Source organism: Ascaphus truei, chromosome 21 (genome assembly GCF_040206685.1).
Source record: "Ascaphus truei isolate aAscTru1 chromosome 21, aAscTru1.hap1, whole genome shotgun sequence".
NCBI lineage: Eukaryota > Metazoa > Chordata > Amphibia > Anura > Ascaphidae > Ascaphus > Ascaphus truei.
The window spans coordinates 758,706-783,491 of record NC_134503.1 but is presented as its reverse complement, the minus strand read 5'-3'; the positions used below and the strand labels follow the sequence as shown (position 1 = coordinate 783,491).

Below are 24,786 nucleotides of genomic sequence, written 5' to 3'. Positions count from 1 at the left end.
ATGTGTTTGTGGTGCTGGGTGGCAGGGTGAGGGTGCAGGGATGGGGGCATGTGATGTTTTGGTGGTGCTGGGTGAGGGTGCAGGGATGGGGGCATGTGATGTTTTGGTGGTGCTGGGTATGAGGGTGCAGGGATGGGGGCGAGTGATGTTTTGGTGGTGCTGGGTGGCAGGGTGAGGGTGCAGGGATGGGGGTATGTGATGTTTTGGTGGTGCTGGGTATGAGGGTGAGGGTGCAGGGATGGGGGCATGTGATGTTTTGGTGGTGCTGTGTATGAGGGTGCAGGGATGGGGGCCGTGTGATGTTTTGGTGGTGCTGGGTGAGGGTGCAGGGATGGGGGCATGTGATGTTTTGGTGGTGCTGGGTGGCAGGGTGAGGGTACAGGGATGGGGGCGAGTGATGTTTTGGTGGTGCTGGGTATGAGGGTGCAGGGATGGGGGCGAGTGATGTTTTGGTGGTGCTGGGTATGAGGGTGCAGGGATGGGGGCATGTGATGTTTTGGTGGTGCTGGGTATGAGGGTGCAGGGATGGGGCGAGTGATGTTTTGGTGGTGCTGGGTATGAGGGTGCAGGGATGGGGGCATGTGATGTTTTGGTGGTGCTGGGTATGAAGGTGCAGGGATGGGGGCGAGTGATGTTTTGGTGGTGCTGGGTGGCAGGGTGAGGGTGCAGGGATGGGGGCATGTGATGTTTTGGTGGTGCTGGGTGGCAGGGTGAGGGTACAGAGATGGGGACGTGTGATGTTTTGGTGGTGCTGGGTGGCAGGGTGAGGGTGCAGGGATGGGGGCGTGTGATGTTTTGGTGGTGCTGGGTATGAGGGTGCAGGGATGGGGGCATGTGATGTTTTGGTGGTGCTGGGTATGAGGGTGCAGGGATGGGGGCATGTGATGTTTTGGTGGTGCTGGGCAGCAGGGTGAGGGTGCAGGGATGGGGGCATGTGATGTTTTGGTGGTGCTGGGCAGCAGGGTGAGGGTGCAGGGATGGGGGCATGTGATGTTTTGGTGGTGCTGGGTGAGGGTGCAGGGATGGGGGCATGTGATGTTTTGGTGGTGCTGGGTGAGGGTGCAGGGATGGGGGTATGTGATGTTTTGGTGGTGCTGGGTGAGGGTGCAGGGATGGGGGCATGTGATGTTTTGGTGGTGCTGGGTAGCAGGGTGAGGGGTCAGGGATGGGGGCTGTGTGATGTTTTGGTGGTGCTGGGTATGAGGGTGCAGGGATGGGGGGCATGTGATGTTTTGGTGGTGCTGGGTGGCAGGGTGAGGGTGCAGGGATGGGGGCATGTGATGTTTTGGTGATGCTGGGTATGAGGGTGCAGGGATGGGGGCATGTGATGTTTTGGTGGTGCTGGGTATGAGGGTGCAGGGATGGGGGCATGTGATGTTTTGGTGTTGCTGGGTATGAGGGTGAGGGTGCAGGGATGGGGGCATGTGATGTTTTGGTGTTGCTGGGTAGCAGGGTGAGGGTGCAGGGATGGGGGCATGTGATGTTTTGGTGGTGCTGGGTGGCAGGGTGAGGGTGCAGGGATGGGGGCATGTGATGTTTTGGTGGTGCTGGGTATGAGGGTGAGGGTGCAGGGATGGGGGCATGTGATGTTTTGGTGTTGCTGGGTAGCAGGGTGAGGGTGCAGGGATGGGGGCATGTGATGTTTTGGTGGTGCTGGGTGGCAGGGTGAGGGTGCAGGGATGGGGGCCGTGTGATGTTTTGGTGGTGCTGGGTATGAGGGTGAGGGTGCAGGGATGGGGGCATGTGATGTTTTGGTGGTGCTGGGCAGCAGGGTGAGGGTGCAGGGATGGGGGCATGTGATGTTTTGGTGGTGCTGGGTGGCAGGGTGAGGGTGCAGGGATGGGGGCTGTGTGATGTTTTGGTGGTGCTGGGTATGAGGGTGAGGGTGCAGGGATGGGGGCATGTGATGTTTTGGTGGTGCTGGGCAGCAGGGTGAGGGTGCAGGGATGGGGGCATGTGATGTTTTGGTGGTGCTGGGTATGAGGGTGCAGGGATGGGGGCATGTGATGTTTTGGTGGTGCTGGGTGGCAGGGTGAGGGTGCAGGGATGGGGGCCGTGTGATGTTTTGGTGGTGCTGGGTATGAGGGTGAGGGTGCAGGGATGGGGGCATGTGATGTTTTGGTGGTGCTGGGTATGAGGGTGCAGGGATGGGGGCATGTGATGTTTTGGTGGTGCTGGGCGGCAGGGTGAGGGTGCAGGGATGGGGGCATGTGATGTTTTGGTGGTGCTGGGTATGAGGGTGAGGGTGCAGGGATGGGGGCATGTGATGTTTTGGTGGTGCTGGGTGGCAGGGTGAGGGTGCAGGGATGGGGGCCGTGTGATGTTTTGGTGGTGCTGGGTATGAGGGTGCAGGGATGGGGGCATGTGATGTTTTGGTGGTGCTGGGTGGCAGGGTGAGGGTGCAGGGATGGGGGCATGTGATGTTTTGGTGGTGCTGGGTATGAGGGTGAGGGTGCAGGGATGGGGGCATGTGATGTTTTGGTGGTGCTGGGTATGAGGGTGCAGGGATGGGGGCATGTGATGTTTTGGTGGTGCTGGGTAGCAGGGTGAGGGTGCAGGGATGGGGGCTGTGTGATGTTTTGGTGGTGCTGGGTATGAGGGTGAGGGTGCAGGGATGGGGGCATGTGATGTTTTGGTGGTGCTGGGCAGCAGGGTGAGGGTGCAGGGATGGGGGCATGTGATGTTTTGGTGGTGCTGGGTATGAGGGTGCAGGGATGGGGGCATGTGATGTTTTGGTGGTGCTGGGTGGCAGGGTGAGGGTGCAGGGATGGGGGCCGTGTGATGTTTTGGTGGTGCTGGGTATGAGGGTGAGGGTGCAGGGATGGGGGCATGTGATGTTTTGGTGGTGCTGGGTATGAGGGTGCAGGGATGGGGGCATGTGATGTTTTGGTGGTGCTGGGCGGCAGGGTGAGGGTGCAGGGATGGGGGCATGTGATGTTTTGGTGGTGCTGGGTATGAGGGTGAGGGTGCAGGGATGGGGGCATGTGATGTTTTGGTGGTGCTGGGTGGCAGGGTGAGGGTGCAGGGATGGGGGCCGTGTGATGTTTTGGTGGTGCTGGGTATGAGGGTGCAGGGATGGGGGCATGTGATGTTTTGGTGGTGCTGGGTGGCAGGGTGAGGGTGCAGGGATGGGGGCATGTGATGTTTTGGTGGTGCTGGGTATGAGGGTGAGGGTGCAGGGATGGGGGCATGTGATGTTTTGGTGGTGCTGGGTATGAGGGTGAGGGTGCAGGGATGGGGGCATGTGATGTTTTGGTGGTGCTGGGTGGAGGGTGCAGGGATGGGGGCATGTGATGTTTTGGTGGTGCTGGGTATGAGGGTGAGGGTGCAGGGATGGGGGCATGTGATGTTTTGGTGGTGCTGGGTATGAGGGTGCAGGGATGGGGGCATGTGATGTTTTGGTGGTGCTGGGCGGCAGGGTGAGGGTGCAGGGATGGGGGCATGTGATTTTTTGGTGGTGCTGGGTATGAGGGTGCAGGGATGGGGGCCGTGTGATGTTTTGGTGGTGCTGGGTATGAGGGTGAGGGTGCAGGGATGGGGGCATGTGATGTTTTGGTGGTGCTGGGTGGCAGGGTGAGGGTGCAGGGATGGGGGCATGTGATGTTTTGGTGGTGCTGGGTGGCAGGGTGAGGGTACAGGGATGGGGGCATGTGATGTTTTGGTGGTGCTGGGTGAGGGTGCAGAGATGGGGGCCGTGTGATGTTTTGGTGGTGCTGGGTATGAGGGTGAGCGTGCAGGGGTGGGGGCATGTGATGTTTTGGTGGTGCTGGGTATGAGGGTGAGGGTGCAGGGGTGGGGGCGGTGTGATGCTTTGGTGGTGCTGGGTGGCAGGGTGAGGGTGCAGGGATGGGGGCATGTGATGTTTTGGTGGTGCTGGGTAGCAGGGTGATGGTGCAGGGATGGGGTTATGTGATGTTTTGGTGGTGTTGGGTAGCAGGGTGATGGTGCAGGGATGGGGTTATGTGATGTTTTGGTGGTGCTGGGTATGAGGGTGCAGGGATGGGGGCATGTGATGTTTTGGTGGTGCTGGGTATGAGGGTGAGGGTGCAGGGATGGGGGCGGTGTGATGCTTTGGTGGTGCTGGGTGGCAGGGTGAGGGTGCAGGGATGGGGGCATGTGATGTTTTGGTGGTGCTGGGTATGAGGGTGAGGGTGCAGGGGTGGGGGCATGTGATGTTTTGGTGGTGCTGGGCAGCAGGGTGAGGGTGCAGAGATGGGGGCCGTGTGATGTTTTGGTGGTGCTGGGTGGCAGGGTGAGGGTGCAGGGATGGGGACATGTGATGTTTTGGTGGTGCTGGGTAGCTGGGTGAGGGTGCAGGGATGGGGGCCGTGTGATGTTTTGGTGGTGCTGGGTATGAGGGTGCAGGGATGGGGGCATGTGATGTTTTGGTGGTGCTGGGTGGCAGGGTGAGGGTGCAGGGATGGGGGCATGTGATGTTTTGGTGGTGCTGGGTAGCAGGGTGAGGGTGCAGGGATGGGGGCTGTGTGATGTTTTGGTGGTGCTGGGTAGCAGGGTGAGGGTGCAGGGATGGGGGCTGTGTGATGTTTTGGTGGTGCTGGGTAGCAGGGTGAGGGTGCAGGGATGGGGGCATGTGATGTTTTGGTGGTGCTGGGTGGCAGGGTGAGGGTGCAGGGATGGGGGCATGTGATGTTTTGGTGGTGCTGGGTAGCAGGGTGAGGGTGCAGGGATGGGGGCTGTGTGATGTTTTGGTGGTGCTGGGTGAGGGTGCAGGGATGGGGGCTGTGTGATGTTTTGGTGGTGCTGGGTGGCAGGGTGAGGGTGCAGGGATGGGGGCATGTGATGTTTTGGTGGTGCTGGGTAGCAGGGTGAGGGTGCAGGGATGGGGGCATGTGATGTTTTGGTGGTGCTGGGTAGCAGGGTGAGGGTGCAGGGATGGGGGCTGTGTGATGTTTTGGTGGTGCTGGGTAGCAGGGTGAGGGTGCAGGGATGGGGGCTGTGTGATGTTTTGGTGATGCCGAGAGGAGTAAGGCACTTACTGGAAAAGTAGGGGGTGCTACAGGGCAGAATTGAGATGCAGTGACAGTGCTGTGTGTACGTTGGGTCAGTACCTGTATAACAATGGGCATGGCAAGTACGATGCCGGGTGGTGGTAGCGGTCTGTGCGTGCGTGTGCCAGTTGGAGCAGTAGTAGCGGTGTGTTTGTCAGTACTGGACCAGCAGTAGAGGTAGTGTGTGTGTGTGTGTGTCAGTACTGGAGCAGCAGTAGGGGTAGTGTGTGTTTGTCAGTACTGGACCAGCAGTAGAGGTAGTGTGTGTGTGTGTGTGTCAGTACTGGAGCAGCAGTAGGGGTAGTGTGTGTGTGTCAGTACTGGAGCAGCAGTAAGGGTAGTGTGTGTGTGTGTGTGTGTGTGTGTGTGTGTGTGTGTGTGTGTGTGTGTGTGTGTCAGTACTGGAGCAGCAGTAGGGGTAGTGTGTGTGTGTGTGTCAGTACTGGAGCAGCAGTAGGGGTAGTGTGCATGCGTGTGTGTCAGTACTGGAGCAGTAGTAGGGGAAGTGTGTGTGTGTGTGTGTGTGTCAGTGCTGGAGCAGTAGTAGGGGTAGTGTGTGTCTGTGTGTGTATGTCAGTACTGGAGCAGCAGTAGGGGTAGTGTGTGTGTGTGTGTCAGTACTGGAGCAGCAGTAGGGGTAGTGTGTGTCTGTGTGTGTCAGTACTGGAGCAGCAGTAGGAGTAGTGTGTGTCTGTGTGTGTATGTCAGTACTGGAGCAGCAGTAGGGGTAGTGTGTGTGTGTCAGTACTGGAGCAGCAGTAGGGGTAGTGTGTGTCTGTGTGTGTCAGTACTGGAGCAGCAGTAGGGGTAGTGTGTGCGTGTGTGTGTCAGTGCTGGAGCAGTAGTAGGGGTAGTGTGTGTGTGTGTGTGTGTGTGTGTGTGTGTGTGTGTGTGTGTGTGTGTGTGTGTGTGTGTGTGTGTGTGTAGCAGTAGGGGTAGTGTGCGGAGCAAATACTGAGCTGTGGGGAAATAATGAATTTTATTTTTAAAATGTTTGACCAGGAAGTAATACATTGAGAGTTACCTCTCGTTTTCAAGTATGTCCGAGCACAGAGTTACGATAATGTGTGGTTACATTATATAACCCTGCTCATACATTATATTTTAAGACATGGCATGCACAGTAAGAGATAATATATAATATAGGCGTATGTAACAGTTACAGTCCAGGTTAAAATGTGAGACAGCCTTAGTTATGAAAGAACTTAGACTGGTGGTGGATGTGAGAGTCTCCGTCAGACTGTTCCAGTTTTGGGGTGCACGGTAAGAGAAGGAGGAGCGGCCGGATACTTTGCTGAACCTTGGGACCATGAACAGTCTTTTGGAGTCTGATCTCAGGGGATAAGAGCTGCATGTGGTAGGGGTGAGGAGCTGCGTGTGGTAGGGGTGAGTAGCTGCATGTGGTAGGGGTGAGGAGCTGCGTGCGGTAGGGGGGAGGAGCTGCGTGTGGTAGGGGTGAGGAGCTGCGTGCGGTAGGGGGGAGGAGCTGCGTGCGGTAGGGGTGAGGAGCTGCATGCGGTAGGGGTGAGGAGCTGCGTGAGGTAGGGGTGAGGAGCTGCGTGCGGTAGGGGTGAGGAGCTGCGTGCGGTAGGGGTGAGGAGCTGCGTGCGGTAGGGGTGAGGAGCTGCGTGTGGTAGGGGTGAGGAGCCGCGTGCGGTAGGGGTGAGGAGCCGCGTGCGGTAGGGGTGAGGAGCCGCGTGCGGTAGGGGTGAGGAGCTTCGTGCGGTGGGGGTGAGGAGCTGCGTGCGGTAGGGGTGAGGAGCTGCGTGCGGTAGGGGGGAGGAGCTGCGTGCGGTAGGGGTGAGGAGCCGCGTGCGGTAGGGGTGAGGAGCTTCGTGTGGTGGGGGTGAGGAGCTGCGTGCGGTAGGGGTGAGGAGCTGCGTGCGGTAGGGGTGAGGAGCTGCGTGCGGTAGGGGTGAGGAGCCGCGTGCGGTAGGGGTGAGGAGCCGCGTGCGGTAGGGGTGAGGAGCTTCGTGCGGTGGGGGTGAGGAGCTGCGTGCGGTAGGGGTGAGGAGCTGCGTGCGGTAGGGGTGAGGAGCTGCGTGCGGTAGGGGGGAGGAGCTGCGTGCGGTAGGGGTGAGGAGCTGCGTGCGGTAGGGGTGAGGAGCTGCGTGAGGTAGGGGTGAGGAGCTGCGTGCGGTAGGGGTGAGGAGCCGCGTGCGGTAGGGGTGAGGAGCTGCGTGCGGTAGGGGTGAGGAGCTGCGTGCGGTAGGGGTGAGGAGCGGAGTGCGGTAGGGGTGAGGAGCGGAGTGCGGTAGGGGTGAGGAGCCGCGTGCGGTAGGGGTGAGGAGCTGCGTGCGGTAGGGGTGAGGAGCTGCGTGTGGTAGGGGTGAGGAGCTGCGTGTGGTAGGGGTGAGGAGCTGCGTGTGGTAGGGGTGAGGAGCTGCGTGTGGTAGGGGTGAGGAGCTGCGTGTGGTAGGGGTGAGGAGCTGCGTGTGGTAGGGGTGAGTAGCTGCGTGTGGTAGGGGTGAGGAGCTGCGTGTGGTAGGGGTGAGGAGCTGCGTGTGGTAGGGGTGAGGAGCTGCGTGCGGTAGGGGTGAGGAGCTGCGTGTGGTAGGGGTGAGGAGCTGCGTGTGGTAGGGGTGAGGAGCGGAGTGCGGTAGGGGTGAGGAGCTGCGTGCGGTAGGGGTGAGGAGCTGCGTGTGGTAGGGGTGAGGAGCTGCGTGCGGTAGGGGTGAGGAGCTGCGTGCGGTAGGGGTGAGGAGCTGCGTGCGGTAGGGGTGAGGAGCTGCGTGCGGTAGGGGTGAGGAGCTGCGTGTGGTAGGGGTGAGGAGCTGCGTGTGGTAGGGGTGAGTAGCTGCGTGCGGTAGGGGTGAGGAGCTGCGTGCGGTAGGGGTGAGGAGCCGCGTGCGGTAGGGGTGAGGAGCTGCGTGCGGTAGGGGTGAGGAGCTGCGTGCGGTAGGGGTGAGGAGCTGCGTGTGGTAGGGGTGAGGAGCTGCGTGTGGTAGGGGTGAGGAGCTTCGTGTGGTAGGGGTGAGGAGCTGCGTGTGGTAGGGGTGAGGAGCTGCGTGTGGTAGGGGTGAGTAGCTGCGTGTGGTAGGGGTGAGGAGCTGCGTGTGGTAGGGGTGAGGAGCTGCGTGCGGTAGGGGTGAGGAGCTGCGTGCGGTAGGGGTGAGGAGCTGCGTGTGGTAGGGGTGAGGAGCTGCGTGTGGTAGGGGTGAGGAGCGGAGTGCGGTAGGGGTGAGGAGCTGCGTGCGGTAGGGGTGAGGAGCTGCGTGTGGTAGGGGTGAGGAGCTGCGTGCGGTAGGGGTGAGGAGCTGCGTGCGGTAGGGGTGAGGAGCTGCGTGCGGTAGGGGTGAGGAGCTGCGTGCGGTAGGGGTGAGGAGCTGCGTGCGGTAGGGGTGAGGAGCTGCGTGCGGTAGGGGTGAGGAGCTGCGTGTGGTAGGGGTGAGTAGCTGCGTGTGGTAGGGGTGAGGAGCTGCGTGTGGTAGGGGTGAGGAGCTGCGTGCGGTAGGGGTGAGGAGCTGCGTGCGGTAGGGGTGAGGAGCTGCGTGCGGTAGGGGTGAGGAGCTGCGTGTGGTAGGGGTGAGTAGCTGCGTGTGGTAGGGGTGAGGAGCTGCGTGTGGTAGGGGTGAGGAGCTGCGTGCGGTAGGGGTGAGGAGCTTGTTCAAAAATTATTTGAAAGCAAGACCGGAAAAATGTACTTTGCGCCTGGACTCGAGTGATGCCCAATCTAGTTCTTTGAGCATTTCGCAGCGATGTGTGTTGTAGTTACATTGAGGGAGAAAGCGGCGTAGTGACTTGTAGCGGGTGTCTAGTTTGCTGCGGTGGGTTTGGGGTGCCGAGCTGTAAACGATGTCCCCTTGGTCTATAATTGGTATTAGTATCTGCTGTGCGATGCGCTTTCTGACCAGCGGGCGGAGGGAGGTTTGTTCCTGTAGAGTACCCCCAGTTGGTGCAGGTTTTGGACGATCTTCCTGCGTTGTTGGTACATGGTATTCCTGTGCTCCGTACAGAGCCCGCCCGGTCCCTGCGGGGGTCTGATTTCATGCTAAGGTGAGAGTCCCATCCCACAGGCGGCCAGGAGGCTCAGTCCAATAAGGGAACACGAGGAGAGGAGACGCTCACACCCGTCCAGATCCACTTCCACAGGGTAATGGTCACTGACCTCCAGGGCCTGAGAGAGGACAGAGCGATGAACCACATGAGTACACTTTAAACTGTGCCTCGCTGACCCCCTGTACCTGTGCCTCACTGCCCTCTGTCCCTGTGCCTCGCTCTCCCTGTGCCTCACTGCCCTCTGTCCCTGTGCCTCGCTCCCCCTGTGCCTCGCTCCCCCTGTGCCTCGCTACCCTCTGTCCCTGTGCCTCGCTCCCCCTGTGCCTCTCTCCCCCCTGTTCCTGTGCCCTGCTCCCCCTATGCCCTGCTCCCCTGTCCCAGTGCCTCACTCCCCCCTGTCCCTGTGCCCCGCTCCCCCCTGTCCTTCGCTCCCCCCTGTCCTTCGCTCCCCCCTGTCCTTCGCTCCCCCCTGTCCCTGTACCCCGCTCCCCTGTGTCTCTGTGCCTCGCTCCCCCTGTCCTTCGCTGCCCCCTGTCCCTGTACCTCGCTCCCCTGTGTCCCTGTGCCTCGCTCCCCTGTGTCTCTGTGCCTCGCTCCCCCCTGTACCTGTGCCTCGCTCCCCCCTGTGCCTCGCTCCCCCCTGTACCTGTGCCTCTCTCCCCCTGTCCCTGTTCCTCGCTCCCCCCTGTACCTGTGCCTCGCTCCCCCCTGTACCTGTGCCTCGCTCCCCCTGTACCTCGCTCCCCCTGTGCCTCGCTCCCCCCTGTACCTGTGCCTCGCTCCCCCTGTACCTGTGCTTCGCTCCCCCCTGTCCCTGTGCCTCGCTCCCCCCTGTGCCTCGCTCCCCCTGTCCCTCGCTCCCCCTGTCCCTCGCTCCCCCTGTGCCTCGCTCCCCCTGTGCCTCGCTCCCCCTGTGCCTCGCTCCCCCCTGTCCCGTGCCTCGCTCCCCCTGTGCCTCGCTCCCCCCTGTCCCTGTGCCTCGCTCCCCCTGTGCCTCACTCCCCCCTGTACCTGTGCCTCGCTCCCCCCTGTACCTCGCTCCCCCTGTGCCTCGCTCCCCCCTGTCCCTGTGCCTCGCTCCCCCTGTGCCTCGCTCCCCCTGTCCCTCGCTCCCCCCTGTCCCTCGCTCCCCCCTGTCCCTCGCTCCCCCCTGTCCCTCGCTCTCCCTGTCCCTCGCTCCCCCTGTCCCTCGCTCCCCCTGTCCCTCGCTTCCCCTGTCCCTCGCTCCCCCTGTCCCTCGCTCCCCCTGTGCCTCGCTCCCCCTGTGCCTGTGCCTCGCTCCCCCTGTGCCTGTGCCTCGCTCCCCCTGTGCCTGTGCCTCGCTCCCCCCTGTGCCTCGCTCCCCCTGTGCCTGTGCCTCGCTCCCCCCTGTGCCTCGCTCCCCCCTGTGCCTCGCTCCCCCTGTCCCTGTGCCCCCGCTCCCCCCTGTCCTTCGCTCCCCCCTGTCCTTCGCTCCCCCCCTGTCCTTCGCTCCCCCCCTGTCCCTGTACCCCGCTCCCCTGTGTCTCTGTGCCTCGCTCCCCCTGTCCTTCGCTGCCCCCTGTCCCTGTACCTCGCTCCCCTGTGTCCCTGTGCCTCGCTCCCCTGTGTCTCTGTGCCTCGCTCCCCCCTGTACCTGTGCTCGCTCCCCCCTGTGCCTCGCTCCCCCCTGTACCTGTGCCTCTCTCCCCTGTCCCTGTTCCTCGCTCCCCCCTGTACCTGTGCCTCGCTCCCCCCTGTACCTGTGCCTCGCTCCCCTGTACCTCGCTCCCCCTGTGCCTCGCTCCCCCCTGTACCTGTGCCTCGCTCCCCCTGTACCTGTGCTTCGCTCCCCCCTGTCCCTGTGCCTCGCTCCCCCCTGTGCCTCGCTCCCCCTGTCCCTCGCTCCCCCTGTCCCTCGCTCCCCCTGTGCCTCGCTCCCCCTGTGCCTCGCTCCCCCTGTGCCTCGCTCCCCCCTGTCCCGTGCCTCGCTCCCCCTGTGCCTCGCTCCCCCCTGTCCCTGTGCCTCGCTCCCCCTGTGCCTCACTCCCCCCTGTACCTGTGCCTCGCTCCCCCCTGTACCTCGCTCCCCCTGTGCCTCGCTCCCCCCTGTCCCTGTGCCTCGCTCCCCCTGTGCCTCGCTCCCCCTGTCCCTCGCTCCCCCCTGTCCCTCGCTCCCCCCTGTCCCTCGCTCCCCCCTGTCCCTCGCTCTCCCTGTCCCTCGCTCCCCCTGTCCCTCGCTCCCCCTGTCCCTCGCTTCCCCTGTCCCTCGCTCCCCCTGTCCCTCGCTCCCCCTGTGCCTCGCTCCCCCTGTGCCTGTGCCTCGCTCCCCCCTGTGCCTGTGCCTCGCTCCCCTGTGCCTGTGCCTCGCTCCCCCCTGTGCCTCGCTCCCCCTGTGCCTGTGCCTCGCTCCCCCTGTGCCTCGCTCCCCCCTGTGCCTCGCTCCCCCCGTCCCTCGCTCCCCCTGTGCCTCGCTCCCCCTGTACCTGTGTCTCGCTCCCCCTGTACCTGTGCCTCGCTCCCCCCTGTCCCTCGCTCCCCCTGTACCTGTGCCTCGCTCCCCCTGTCCCTGTGCCTCGCTCCCCCTGTGCCTTGCTCTCCCCCTGTGCCTCGCTCCCCCTGTGCCTCTCTCCCCCTGTACCTGTGCCTCGCTCCCCCTGTACCTGTGCCTCGCTCCCCCTGTCCCTGTGCCTCGCTCCCCCTGTGCCTCGCTCTCCCCTGTCCCTCGCTCCCCCTGTACCTCGCTCCCCCTGTACCTGTGCCTCGCTCCCCCCTGTCCCTCGCTCCCCCCTGTCCCTCGCTCCCCCTGTACCTCGATCCCCCTGTACCTGTACCTCGCTCCCCCTGTGCCTCGCTCCCCCCTGTCCCTGTGCCTCGCTCCCCCCCCTGTTCCTGTGCCTCGATCCCCCCTGTCCCTGTGCCTCGCTCCCCCCTGTGCCTCGCTCCCCCTGTGCCTCGCTCCCCTGTCCCTGTGCCTCGCTCCCCCCTGTGCCTCGCTCCCCCCGTCCCTCGCTCCCCCTGTACCTATGCCTCGCTCCCCCCTGTCCCTGTGCCTCGCTCCCCCTGTGCCTCGCTCCCCCCGTCCCTCGCTCCCCCTATGCCTCGCTCCCCCCCTGTACCTCGCTCCCCCTGTACCTGTACCTCGCTCCCCCGTGCCTCGCAACCCCTGTCCCTGTGCCTTTCTCCCCCTGTCCCTGTGCCTCTCTCTCCCCCTGTCCCTGTGCCTTGCTCCCCTGCCTGTGCCTCGCTCCCCCCTGTCCCTGTGCCTCGCTCCCCTCTGTCCCTGTGCCTCGCTCCCCCCTGTGCCTCTCTCCCCCTGTCCCTGTGCCTCGCTCCCCTCTGTCCCTGTACCTCGCTCCCCCTGTGCCTCGCTCCCCCTGTGCCTCGCTCCCCCCCTGTACCTGTGCCTCGCTGAGTCCCAGCTCTCGGGTAAAGTTGTATATTGTGGCTGAGTGAACAATGTCTTGTAATTCCTTCCCGTAAACCACGATCCTGAGAAGAAAATGGAGTCAGCGTTACCCGCGCTGAGATCATTTCCTGTCTGAATAAGGGTCCCGCAGGAGCCTCCCGGACCCTGTCCATGTGCGCTCGTTCTACGCTCTGCGCTCGTTCTACGCTCTGCGCTCGTTCTGCGATCTGCGCTCGTTCTACGCTCTGCGATCTGCGCTCGTTCTACGCTCTGCGCTCACCTCTGCGATCTGCGCTAGTTCTGCGCTCTGCGCTCACTCTGCGATCTGCGCTAGTTCTGCGCTCTGCGCTCGTTCTACGCTCTGCGCTCGTTCTACGCTCTGCGCTCACTCTGCGATCTGCGCTAGTTCTGCGCTCTGCGCTCACTCTGCGATCTGCGCTAGTTCTGCGCTCTGCGCTCACTCTGAGATCTGCGCTAGTTCTGCGCTCTGCGCTCACTCTGCGATCTGCGCTAGTTCTGCGCTCTGCGCTCACTCTGCGATCTGCGCTCGTTCTACGCTCTGCGCTCACTCTGCGATCTGCGCTAGTTCTACGCTCTGCGATCTGCGCTAGTTCTGCGCCAATTCTGCACTTGGTGCTAGTTGTGCGTTCTGCGCTAGTTCTGCGCCAATTCTGCACTTGGTGCTAGTTGTGCGTTCTGCGCTAGTTCTGCGCTAATTCTGCACTTGGTGCTAGTTGTGCGTTCTGCGCTAGTTCTGCGCTAATTCTGCACTTGGTGCTAGTTGTGCGTTCGGTGCTAGTTCTGCGCTCGGTCGGCGCTGTGCTAGTTGTGCGTTCGGTGCTAGTTCTGCGCTCGGTCTGCGCTGTGCTAGTTGTGCGTTCGGTGCTAGTTCTGCGCTAGTTCTGCGCTCGCTCTGCGCTCGGTCTGCGCTGTGCTAGTTGTGCGTTCGGTGCTAGTTCTGCGCTCGCTCTGCGCTCGGTCTGCGCTGTGCTAGTTGTGCGTTCGGTGCTAGTTCTGCGCTCGCTCTGCGCGTACGTTTTTAGCTCTTAGAATAAGATACATCTTTAGCTTCTCAGTAATTATACCGCGTGGTGTTTATATGGGAAAATTCATGTATATCTAACCTACAAAATGAGCCCTCAGTATACAGCTCGCGCCTGTGTATACAGCATTGTGTGTATATCCCTGTAACTGGAGCCTGTGTATACAGCGCCGGACGCGCCTGTGTATACAGCATTGTGTGTATATCCCTGTAACTGGAGCCTGTGTATACAGCGCCGGACGCGCCTGTGTATACAGCATTGTGTGTATATCCCTGTAACTGGAACCTGTGTATACAGCGCCGGACGAGCCTGTGTATACAGCATTGTGTGTATATTCCTGTAACTGGCGCCTGTGTATACAGCGCCGGACGCGCCTGTGTATACAGCATTGTGTGTATATCCCTGTAACTGGAGCCTGTGTATACAGCGCCGGACGCGCCTGTGTATACAGCATTGTGTGTATATCCCTGTAACTGGAGCCTGTGTATACAGCACCGGACGAGCCTGTGTATACAGCATTGTGTGTATATTCCTGTAACTGGTGCCTGTGTATACAGCATTGTGTGTATATTCCTGTAACTGGAGCCTGTGTATACAGCGCCGGACGAGCCTGTGTATACAGCATTGTGTGTATATCCCTGTAACTGGCGCCTGTGTATACAGCGCCGGACAAGCCTGTGTATACAGCATTGTGTGTATATTCCTGTAACTGGCGCCTGTGTATACAGCGCCGGACGCGCCTGTGTATACAGCATTGTGTGTGTATCCCTGTAACTGGCACCTGTGTATACAGCATTGTGTGTATATTCCTGTAACTGGCGCCTGTGTATACAGAGCCGGACGCGCCTGTGTATACAGCATTGTGTGTATATTCCTGTAACTGGCGCCTGTGTATACAGCGCCGGACGCGCCTGTGTATACAGCATTGTGTGTATATTCCTGTAACTGGCGCCTGTGTATACAGCGCCGGACGCGCCTGTGTATACAGCATTGTGTGTGTATCCCTGTAACTGGCACCTGTGTATACAGCATTGTGTGTATATTCCTGTAACTGGTGCCTGTGTATACAGCATTGTGTGTATATCCCTATAACTGGCGCCTGTGTATACAGCATTGTGTGTATATCCCTATAACTGGCGCCTGTGTATACAGCACCAGACAAGCCTGTGTATACAGCATTGTGTGTGTATCCCTGTAACTGGCGCCTGTGTATACAGTGCCGGACAAGCCTGTGTATACAGCACTGTGTGTGTATATCCCTATAACTGGCGCCTGTGTATACAGCGCCGGACAAGCCTGTGTATACAGCACCGGACAAGCCTGTGTATACAGCATTGTGTGTGTATCCCTGTAACTGGCGCCTGTGTATACAGCATTGTGTGTGTATCCCTGTAACTGGCGCCTGTGTATACAGCATTGTGTGTGTATCCCTGTAACTGGCGCCTGTGTATACAGCATTGTGTGTGTATCCCTGTAACTGGCGCCTGTGTATACAGCATTGTGTGTATATCCCTATAACTGGCGCCTGTGTATACAGCGCCGGACGCGCCTGTGTATACAGCATTGTGTGTGTATCCCTGTAACTGGCGCCTGTGTATACAGCATTGTGTGTGTATCCCTGTAACTGGCGCCTGTGTATACAGCACCGGACGCGCCTGTGTATACAGCATTGTGTGTATATTCCTATAACTGGCACCTGTGTATACAGCACCGGACGAGCCTGTGTATACAGCATTGTGTGTGTATCCCTGTAACTGGCGCCTGTGTATACAGCGCCGGACGCGCCTGTGTATACAGCACTGTGTGTATATCCCTATAACTGGCGCCTGTGTATACAGCGCCGGACGCGCCTGTGTATACAGCACTGTGTGTGTATCCCTGTAACTGGCGCCTGTGTATACAGCGCCGGACGCGCCTGTGTATACAGCACTGTGTGTGTATCCCTGTAACTGGCGCCTGTGTATACAGCGCCGGACGCGCCTGTGTATACAGCACTGTGTGTATATCCCTATAACTGGCGCCTGTGTATACAGCGCCGGACGCGCCTGTGTATACAGCATTGTGTGTGTATCCCTGTAACTGGCGCCTGTGTATACAGCGCCGGACGCGCCTGTGTATACAGCATTGTGTGTGTATCCCTGTAACTGGCGCCTGTGTATACAGCGCCGGACGCGCCTGTGTATACAGCACTGTGTGTATATCCCTATAACTGGCGCCTGTGTATACAGCGCCGGACGCGCCTGTGTATACAGCACTGTGTGTGTATCCCTGTAACTGGCGCCTGTGTATACAGCGCCGGACGCGCCTGTGTATACAGCACTGTGTGTGTATCCCTGTAACTGGCGCCTGTGTATACAGCGCCGGACGCGCCTGTGTATACAGCACTGTGTGTATATCCCTATAACTGGCGCCTGTGTATACAGCGCCGGACGCGCCTGTGTATACAGCATTGTGTGTGTATCCCTGTAACTGGCGCCTGTGTATACAGCGCCGGACGCGCCTGTGTATACAGCACTGTGTATATCCCTATAACTGGCGCCTGTGTATACAGCACTGTGTATATCCCTATAACTGGCGCCTGTGTATACAGCACCGGACGCGCCTGTGTATACAGCACTGTGTATATCCCTATAACTGGCGCCTGTGTATACAGCACTGTGTGTATATCCCTATAACTGGCGCCTGTGTATACAGCACCGGACGCGCCTGTGTATACAGCATTGTGTGTGTATCTCTGTAACTGGCGCCTGTGTATACAGCGCCGGACGCGCCTGTGTATACAGCACTGTGTGTATATCCCTATAACTGGCGCCTGTGTATACAGCACTGTGTGTATATCCCTATAACTGGCGCCTGTGTATACAGCACTGTGTGTATATCCCTATAACTGGCGCCTGTGTATACAGCACCGGACGCGCCTGTGTATACAGCGCCGCGCGCGCCCCCTCCTCTGTATCCTCGCTCACTCGGCACTGGCGGGTGTCACCGCTTCGGGCGCAGCGGGTGGCGCTTTGATGACGTCGGGGTGTGGTGTTGGGAATAGCACTGCTTGGTAAATCGGGCCCGTTATATACCCCCCTCCTCCGGCCCTCACCTGTCATAGGGGCAGTTAGTGCTCTCTCTCACGGTGGTGTCCGCGCTGTCTCCGATCAGCCAATGAAACACGAGGTCGCTGTAGAGGCGCAGGGAGCTCCTCTTCTTCTTGGACAGGTACTTGCAGCCAGCGTTAAAGTCCCCCAGAAACATGATGTTCTGCAAAGCGAGGGCGAGAAGGGGGTGACGTGAGCAGGCTGCAGCCTGCGGGGGGTGCCCGATGTTGGGTAATTGCCCCGGTGAGAGGCGGCAGCAGGTACAGCAGCACATGGAAAGCTGAGAGGGGCCACACTTCTCATTGTATAACAAGGCCCCCGTCTCACCTCTGCCCTCCAGCGACCCCTGATGTCCAGGAAAACATCATAAAGCGCATTGATTTCCGCGGCCGCAGTGTCAGGGTCCGTGTGCTGAGGAACCAGAACCAGATCCAGCAGGGCTGGGGGCAGAGGGGGGGAAACGCACAGTGTTACCACTGACCTCTCCTGGATACACACACACACACACACACACACACACACACACACACACACACACACACACACACACACACACACACACACACACACACACACACACACACACACACATTTATCTATATTGTGACAGTCACAGACTGTCTCTGTTAGAGAGAGCGTGCAGTATAATACACTCCAACACAAATTCAATGATATGCTGCACACCTTAAACCAGATACATACAGTAACAGTATTACCGGTGCTGCTGGTTCAGGGGATACCGGTAACACCCAGTCTGGAATAAATGAAGAGATCAGCGCTCCACGGATTTAAAAGTTCCGTTTTTATTGCGCCATACACAACGCCCGTTTCCACCTTAGTACTGGTCTCTCTCACGTGAAAAAGGCATAGTGCCAAAGACAAAACCAGGAGTATATATTCCCCCCTCAATCACATAACAATGTGATAGACATCAAACACCTGAACCCCTTAGCAATCACATAGCGTTAAACACACAATATTAGACACAAGGACAGGCTGATCTTTAGGCTCCCGATTGGCTGCATCTTCTTTCTTTCGTTGTTTGCTGATATCCCCAGTGGGTGGGAGACCAGTACGAAGGCGAAACGGGCGTTGTGTATGGCGCAATAAAAACGGAACTTTTAAAATCCGTGGAGCGCTGATCTCTTCATTTATTCCAGACTGGGTGATATCCTCCAGCACGCAGGAGGTTAAACTCCTAGCTGGGCAAGCCACTGGTCACGTGACTGGCAGAACTGAGCCTCACCCCAACCTGCGTGGCCGCTGGTGGGAACGGTTCCCAGGCCTGCTGGACGCGGGGCCGCCGGTGGGGACGTGACTGGCAGAACTGAGCCTCACCCCAACCTGCAGGGCCGCCGGTGGGTACGGTTCCCAGGCCTGCTGGACGCGGGGCCGCCGGTGGGAACGGTTCCCAGGCCTGCTGGACGCGGGGCCGCCGGTGGGAACGGTTCCCAAGCCTGCAGGACGCGGGGCCGCCGGTGGGGACGGTTCCCAGGCCTGCTGGACGCGGGGCCGCCGGTGGGCACGGTTCCCAGGCCTGCTGGACGCGGGGCCGCCGGTGGGGACAGTTCCCATGCCTGCTGGACGCGGGGCCGCCGGTGGGGACGGTTCCAAGGCCTGCTGGACGCGGGGCCGCCGGTGGGAACGGTTCCCAGGCCTGCTGGACGCGGGGCCGCCGGTGGGGACGGTTCCCAGGCCTGCTGGACGCGGGGCCGCCGGTGGGGATGGTTCCCAGGCCTGCTGGACACGGGGCCGCGGTGGGAACGGTTCCCAGGCCTGCTGGACACGGGGCCGCGGTGGGAACGGTTCCCAGGCCTGCTGGACGCGGGGCCGCCGGTGGGAACGGTTCCCAGGCCTGCTGGACACGGGGCCGCAGGTGGGAACGGTTCCCAGGCCTGCTGGACGCGGGGCCGCCGGTTGTTTCGGTCAAACTAACAGCCTGAGAGGGTCCGAGAGACGGTGGGAGGGTCACTTACAGAGGTAAAAGGTTTACGTTTGTCGCTCTCCAGTCTGTAGTTAGGGGACTGACTTGTAGTTAGTGGCCCCGAGGGGCCAGGCATTTAGTTTTTGTTCCTGTTTTGTGCCGTTATGTTAATAAGCGAACCCCACGTTTCCAGCCGTAATGTGGGAGAAGAGACCCTGCAAAGTGGCTCAGTGGTACACACTGTGTGAAGGCGCAGGGAGTCGCGGCGCGGCGAGGAAAGGCGTGTACCGGTGTAACTTCTCACCTGTGGACGGCAGAGACACGCGGATAATATACGGCTCCCGAGCGAAGACGTCCGGATTGGATGGGTCATTATCTGCGTATTTGTATTGGTCGGTCACTTTGACCTTGTCTGACCTGCAGAGGGCAGAGATCATGTGACAGAGGAATGCAGGACTGGGACATTATCCTGCGTGCATGTGAGAGGCGCTGTGTGTGACTGGTTACTGCTTTCATGATGCTTTATAAAGAGCCCCCCCCCAATGCGCAGCCCCCCCCCCACTGCGCACCCACCCCTCCCCCCCCCCACTGCGCATCCCAGTAAAGGAGTGTGAGGCCTGGCTTAGAAAATATCCGGCTTTACTTAATAATCGAATGGAAATAAAGACCGCATTATGAACCTATTTCTCTAGAGAGGAAACGAGACAAATTAAAAATGGCATCACCACAGAGGCAGCACAGAGAGGGCAGCAAAGCTTACACAGCGACTTATCCATCACAGGGCTTATTCAGCAAAGTGCGACCGCACCAATTCCGCGTCCAATAAGTCCCTAAGTGTCTGTGCCGCTCATCTCGTTATCGCGCCATCACCTGTAATATCACTGCGCCGCTCTCTGCGTTGCCGTGCAGAATATTACACACGTGCAGCCGCAGTTACAACCCAGGGGTGGCTGCACAGGGTTTTTTGCTGTATAATTATACAGCATTTTGCAAGCGAAATTGGCTTTTTAAACAGAATCAGGCAGCAGCACCTGGACTCCCCTAACGCACAGGTAAGCATAAACTCCTAACGCACAGGTAAGCATAAACTCCTAACGCACAGGTAAGCATAAACTCCTAATGCACAGGTAAGCATAAACTCCTAACGCACAGGTAAGCACAGGTAAGCATAAACTCCTAACGCACAGGTAGGCACAGGTAAGCATAAACTCCTAACGCACAGGTAAGCACAGGTAAGCATAAACTCCTAACGCACAGGTAAGCATAAACTCCTAACGCACAGGTAAGCACAGGTAAGCATAAACTCCTAACGCACAGGTAAGCATAAACTCCTAACGCACAGGTAAGCATAAACTCCTAACGCACAGGTAAGCACAGGTAAGCATAAACTCCTAACGCACAGGTAAGCATAAACTCCTAACGCACAGGTAAGCACAGGTAAGCATAAACTCCTAACGCACAGGTAAGCACAGGTAAGCATAAACTCCTAACGCACAGGTAAGCACAGGTAAGCATAAACTCCTAACGCCCAGGTAAGCATAAACTCCTAACGCACAGGTAAGCATAAACTCCTAACGCCCAGGTAAGCACAGGTAAGCATAAACTCCTAACGCACAGGTAAGCACAGGTAAGCATAAACTCCTAACGCACAGGTAAGCACAGGTAAGCATAAACTCCTAACGCACAGGTAAGCACAGGTAAGCATAAACTCCTAACGCCCAGGTAAGCATAAACTCCTAACGCACAGGTAAGCACAGGTAAACATAAACTCCTAACGCCCAGGTAAGCACAGGTAAGCATAAACTCCTAACGCACAGGTAAGCATAAACTCCTAACGCACAGGTAAGCACAGGTAAGCATAAACTCCTAACGCACAGGTAAGCACAGGTAAGCATAAACTCCTAACGCACAGGTAAGCACAGGTAAGCATAAACTCCTAACGCCCAGGTAAGCACAGGTAAGCATAAACTCCTAACGCACAGGTAAGCACAGGTAAGCATAAACTCCTAACGCACAGGTAAGCACAGGTAAGCATAAACTCCTAACGCACAGGTAAGCACAGGTAAGCATAAACTCCTAACGCACAGGTAAGCACAGGTAAGCATAAACTCCTAACGCACAGGTAAGCATAAACTCCTAACACACAGGTAAGCACAGGTAAGCATAAACTCCTAACGCACAGGTAAGCAAAGGTAAGCATGAACTCTCCTCGTGCCCTTTATCTCCCTGTGCCCCGGGATTGCAAGCCTTCCACGCAGAGTGCTCCGCCTGTGCGCTGCGTCTCCGCGGGACACGGGGTTATCCCAGACTCACCTGTATACAAACACATACTGTTCCACGTAAGCGTTCCTGCCCAGCGGGGGGCTGCTGACAGACAGGAACAGGTCGGAGGTGTGGGGTCTGTGGGGAGACACAGAGGGGTAATCAGAGATCTCCCCGATTCAGCAGGTACCGGCCCCCCGCCCTCCTCTCACCTGTTCAGGGCCCCCAGGAGTTTGGCTGTCGCCAGTCCCTTGGTGTCATGCACCTCCTGCAGGAGGCAGATGTCACACCGCCGCAGGATCTGCAAGGACAGAGATAATGAGGCGGATTAGAGTGTCAGCTCTTTGGTTCCCCTGCAGTGTTTGCGTGAGTGCGCCCCGTCCCTGGGCTGACTTTGTATATCTCTGTACAAGTCTTTCGTATTGTATAGAGCTGCGTGGGGCTGGCCCGAGCTGGACCACGCAGCTCCACGGAGGGGCTATTTAAATGTCCGTGTGAGATAAAGCACCTGCTAGGGGTGAAACGCGTGGGGGTTCTTAGCCGCCTTTCATATGGCTTAATTAAACGCCCTATTTTAAATGACACAGCAGCTACATCCCGATTCTTTTGGGCCTTCATTGGGTAATCTCTTCTTAAAGAGCTACGTACAGATAGTGCTGTTTTAAGGTGAAAATACTGTCTTTGAAGTGGGAGAAATGTACTCAAGTGGCCTTGTAGGCTGTTTGGGAAATGGTCCTATTAATGCTGCCCCCCCCCCCCCCCCCATCCTGTGCAGGGGGTCCCAGGGCCCCTGCCCCCAATGTCACCGTTTGCCCTTTTTATGTGGTTGGGTTAGTGCCGGGGGTGCAGGTCACTACATGCTGGGGGGCAGTGACAGCGTGGGCCTGTCTTACCTGGACAATGACGGTCAGAACGTGGTCTTTGGCCACCTTCTTCTCCCCAAAGTGCTGCGCGTTGAAAGCACAGATCTTTAGTGCGCACACGCAGGGGCAGAGGAGGAGGAGGAGGAGAGGGCCCCAGGGGGGCATATCTGTGGCGGGGGGCACCTCGCTAAGGGGCTTCTCTGTGCCTTTCCTCTGGTACCTTCTCTGCAGAGCCAGGAGTTGCAGGTCCCGCTGACAGAGATTTGATAGTCAGCTCCTGGGCCCAGCTTCTGTTAGTGCTGCGACTGCAAGGGAAGGAAATAATGTTGGGAGAAGTGGGGGGGGGGGGTGGAGGAGGGCAGGTGTGTGGGGTGGGGGGACTGGGGAAGGTGTGGGGGCGTAGGGGGGGACTGGGGAAGGTGTAGGGGTGACTGGGGAAGGTGTGGGGGGTAGAGGGACTGGGGAAGGTGTGTGGGGGGAAGAAAAGGGTGAGGGGGAAGGAAGGAGTGAGTGGGGGAAGGAAGGGTAGGGGGGTGGGGGTGCTGGCACCCTGTGTCAAGAGGCCACCTACTGACTGCACTCAGTCAGACACCCCACGCGCCCCTGCGCCCCTGCGCCCCTGCGCCCCTGTACAATAACCCCGTAGCTTTGCCTTATTTGCAGGGTAACACTGCTGGTTTATTTAACGCACGGGTGACGCGTTACTCACGTGATGTCACCGTTTCCTAGTTAGACGCGGTTTAAAGATGCCATTATTTATTTATTACAATAATCCCAAAGTTTCCGTTTTGCACTTTGGTTGTAACCTCAGAGGTGCATTTATGAGGGGTCTGTGTGGTGGCACACGGGTGTGAATCACTGCAGTTACCCCTGTCCTGTGTTAGGCAAAGTATGACAGTCCCTTCTGTCCGTGTCACCCTGTCACCCGGCACAGGGAGGGAAGGACACCCTGTCACTGTGTCACCGTGTCACCGGGCACAGGAAGGGAAGGACAGCCTGTCACAGTGTCACCGGGCACAGGGGGGGGAGGACACTGTCACCGGGCACAGGGAGGGAAGGACAGCCTGTCACCGTGTCACCCTGTCACTGTGTCAGCCGGCACAGGGAGGGAAGGACAGCCTGTCACCGTGTCACCCTGTCACTGTGTCAGCCGGCACAGGGAGGGAAGGACAGCCTGTCACCGTGTCACCCTGTCACTGTGTCAGCCGGCACAGGGAGGGAAGGACGCCCTGTCACCGTGTCACCCTGTCACTGTGTCACCGGGCACAGGGAGGGAAGGACAGCCTGTCACCGTGTCACCCTGTCACTGTGTCAGCCGGCACAGGGAGGGAAGGACGCCCTGTCTGTCACCGGGCACAGGGGGGTAAGGACAGCCTGTCACTGTGACACCCGGCACAGGCAGGGAAAGACGTCCTGTCACCGTGTCAGCCGGCACAGGGAGGGAAGGACAGCCTGTCACCGTGTCACCCTATCACTGTGTCACCGGCACAGGGAGGGAAGGACAGCCTGTCACCGTGTCACCCTGTCACTATGTCAGCCGGCACAGGGAGGGAAGGACGCCCTGTCACCGTGTCACCGGCACAGGGAGGGTAGGACACCCTGTCACCGTGTCACTGTGTCACCGGCACAGGGAGGGTAGGACACCCTGTCACCGTGTCACTGTGTCACCGGCACAGGGAGGGAAAGACACCCTATCACCGGGCACAGGGAGGGAAGGACAGCCTGTCACCGTGTCACCCTGTCACTGTGTCACAGGCGCAGGGAGGGAAGGACGCCCTGTCACTGTCACCGGGCACAGGGAGGGACGGACGCCGTGTCACCCTGTCACTGTGTCACCGGCACAGGGAGGGAAGGACACCCTGTCACCATGTCACTGGGCACAGGGAGGGAAGGACGCCGTGTCAACCTGTCACTGTGTCACCAGCACAGGGAGGGAAGGACACCCTGTCACCGTGTCACTGTGTCACCGGGCACAGGGAGGGAAGGACACCCTGTCACCGGGCACAGGGAGGGAAGGACGGTGTGTCGCCCTGTCACCGTGTCACCCTGTCACCGTGTCGCCCTGTCACCGTGTCGCCCTGTCACCGTGTCGCCCTGTCACCGTGTCGCCCTGTCACCGTGTCGCCCTGTCACCGTGTCGCCCTGTCACCGTGTCGCCCTGTCACCGTGTCTACTTATTAAAATCCTCAGCTGCAAAAAAACAGCAACGTATTATTTTTTTAAATAAAGGCATTCCTCTTCCCCTGGAAAGCCGCGGTGTTTGTTCCCCTCCCCCACCTCCCCCCCCAGATGTTTGTTCCCCCTCCCTCTCCTCCCCCCCAGATGTTTGTTCCCCTCCCCCACCTCCCCCCCAGATGTTTGTCCCCCTCCCTCTCCTCCCCCCCAGATGTTTGTCCCCCTCCCTCTTCTCCCCCCCCCCCCAGATGTTTGTTTCCCCCCTCTCCTCCCCCCAGATGTTTGTCCCCCTCCCTCTCCTCCCCCCCAGATGTTTGTTCCCCTCCCTCCTCCCCCCCAGATGTTTGTTCCCCTCCCTCTCCTCCCCCCAGATGTTTGTTCCCCTCCCTCTCCTCCCCCCCAGATGTTTGTCCCCCTCCGTCACCTTCCCCTCCAGATGTTTTTCCCCCTCCCTCTCCTCCCCCCCAGATGTTTGTTCCCCTCCCTCTCCTCCCCCCCAGATGTTTGTCCCCCTCCCTCTCCTCCCCCCAGATGTTTGTCCCCCTCCCTCTCCTCCCCCCCGATGTTTGTTCCCCTCCCTCTCCCCCCCCAGATGTTTGTCCTCCCCTCCCTCTCCTCCCCCCCGATGTTTGTTCCCCTCCCTCGCCCCCCCCCAGATGTTTGTCCTCCCCCTCCCTCCCGATGTTTGTTCCCCTCCCTCCCCCCCCCCAGATGTTTGTTTCCCTCCCTCTCCTCCCCCCCAGATGTTTGTTCCCCACCCTCTCCTCCCCCCTGGATGTTTGTCCCCCTCCCTCTCCTCCCCCCCAGATGTTTGTCCCCCTCCCTCTCCCCCCCCCCAGATGTTTGTTCCCCTCCCTCTCCTCCCCCCCAGATGTTTGTTCCCCACCCTCTCCTCCCCCCTGGATGTTTGTCCCCCTCCCTCTCCTCCCCCCCAGATGTTTGTTCCCCACCCTCTCCTCCCCCCCGGATGTTTGTCCCCCTCCCTCTCCTCCCCCCCCAGATGTTTGTCCTCCCCCTCCCCCCCGATGTTTGTTCCCCTCCCTCTCCTCCCCCCC

General features: G+C 59.4%; 1 protein-coding gene across 1 annotated transcript in view; it reads right to left on the bottom strand.

Annotated features, from left to right (window-relative positions):
* Positions 1–5,975: 5,975 nt before the first annotated feature.
* Positions 5,976–24,786, bottom strand: part of LOC142471882 (deoxyribonuclease-1-like 1) — a 47,201-nt gene continuing 28,390 nt past the window's right edge. Inside the window, exons 2-9 of the mRNA XM_075578309.1 lie at positions 21,587–21,861; positions 20,906–20,994; positions 20,745–20,831; positions 18,736–18,848; positions 16,835–16,947; positions 16,513–16,670; positions 12,368–12,458; positions 5,976–9,126 (exon numbers count right to left, since the gene is read on the bottom strand). Of these exons, the coding sequence (XP_075434424.1) occupies positions 9,001–9,126; positions 12,368–12,458; positions 16,513–16,670; positions 16,835–16,947; positions 18,736–18,848; positions 20,745–20,831; positions 20,906–20,994; positions 21,587–21,721 (912 nt within the window). The 5' untranslated portion in view covers positions 21,722–21,861 and the 3' untranslated portion in view covers positions 5,976–9,000. The remainder of the gene's footprint in view (positions 9,127–12,367; positions 12,459–16,512; positions 16,671–16,834; positions 16,948–18,735; positions 18,849–20,744; positions 20,832–20,905; positions 20,995–21,586; positions 21,862–24,786) is intronic.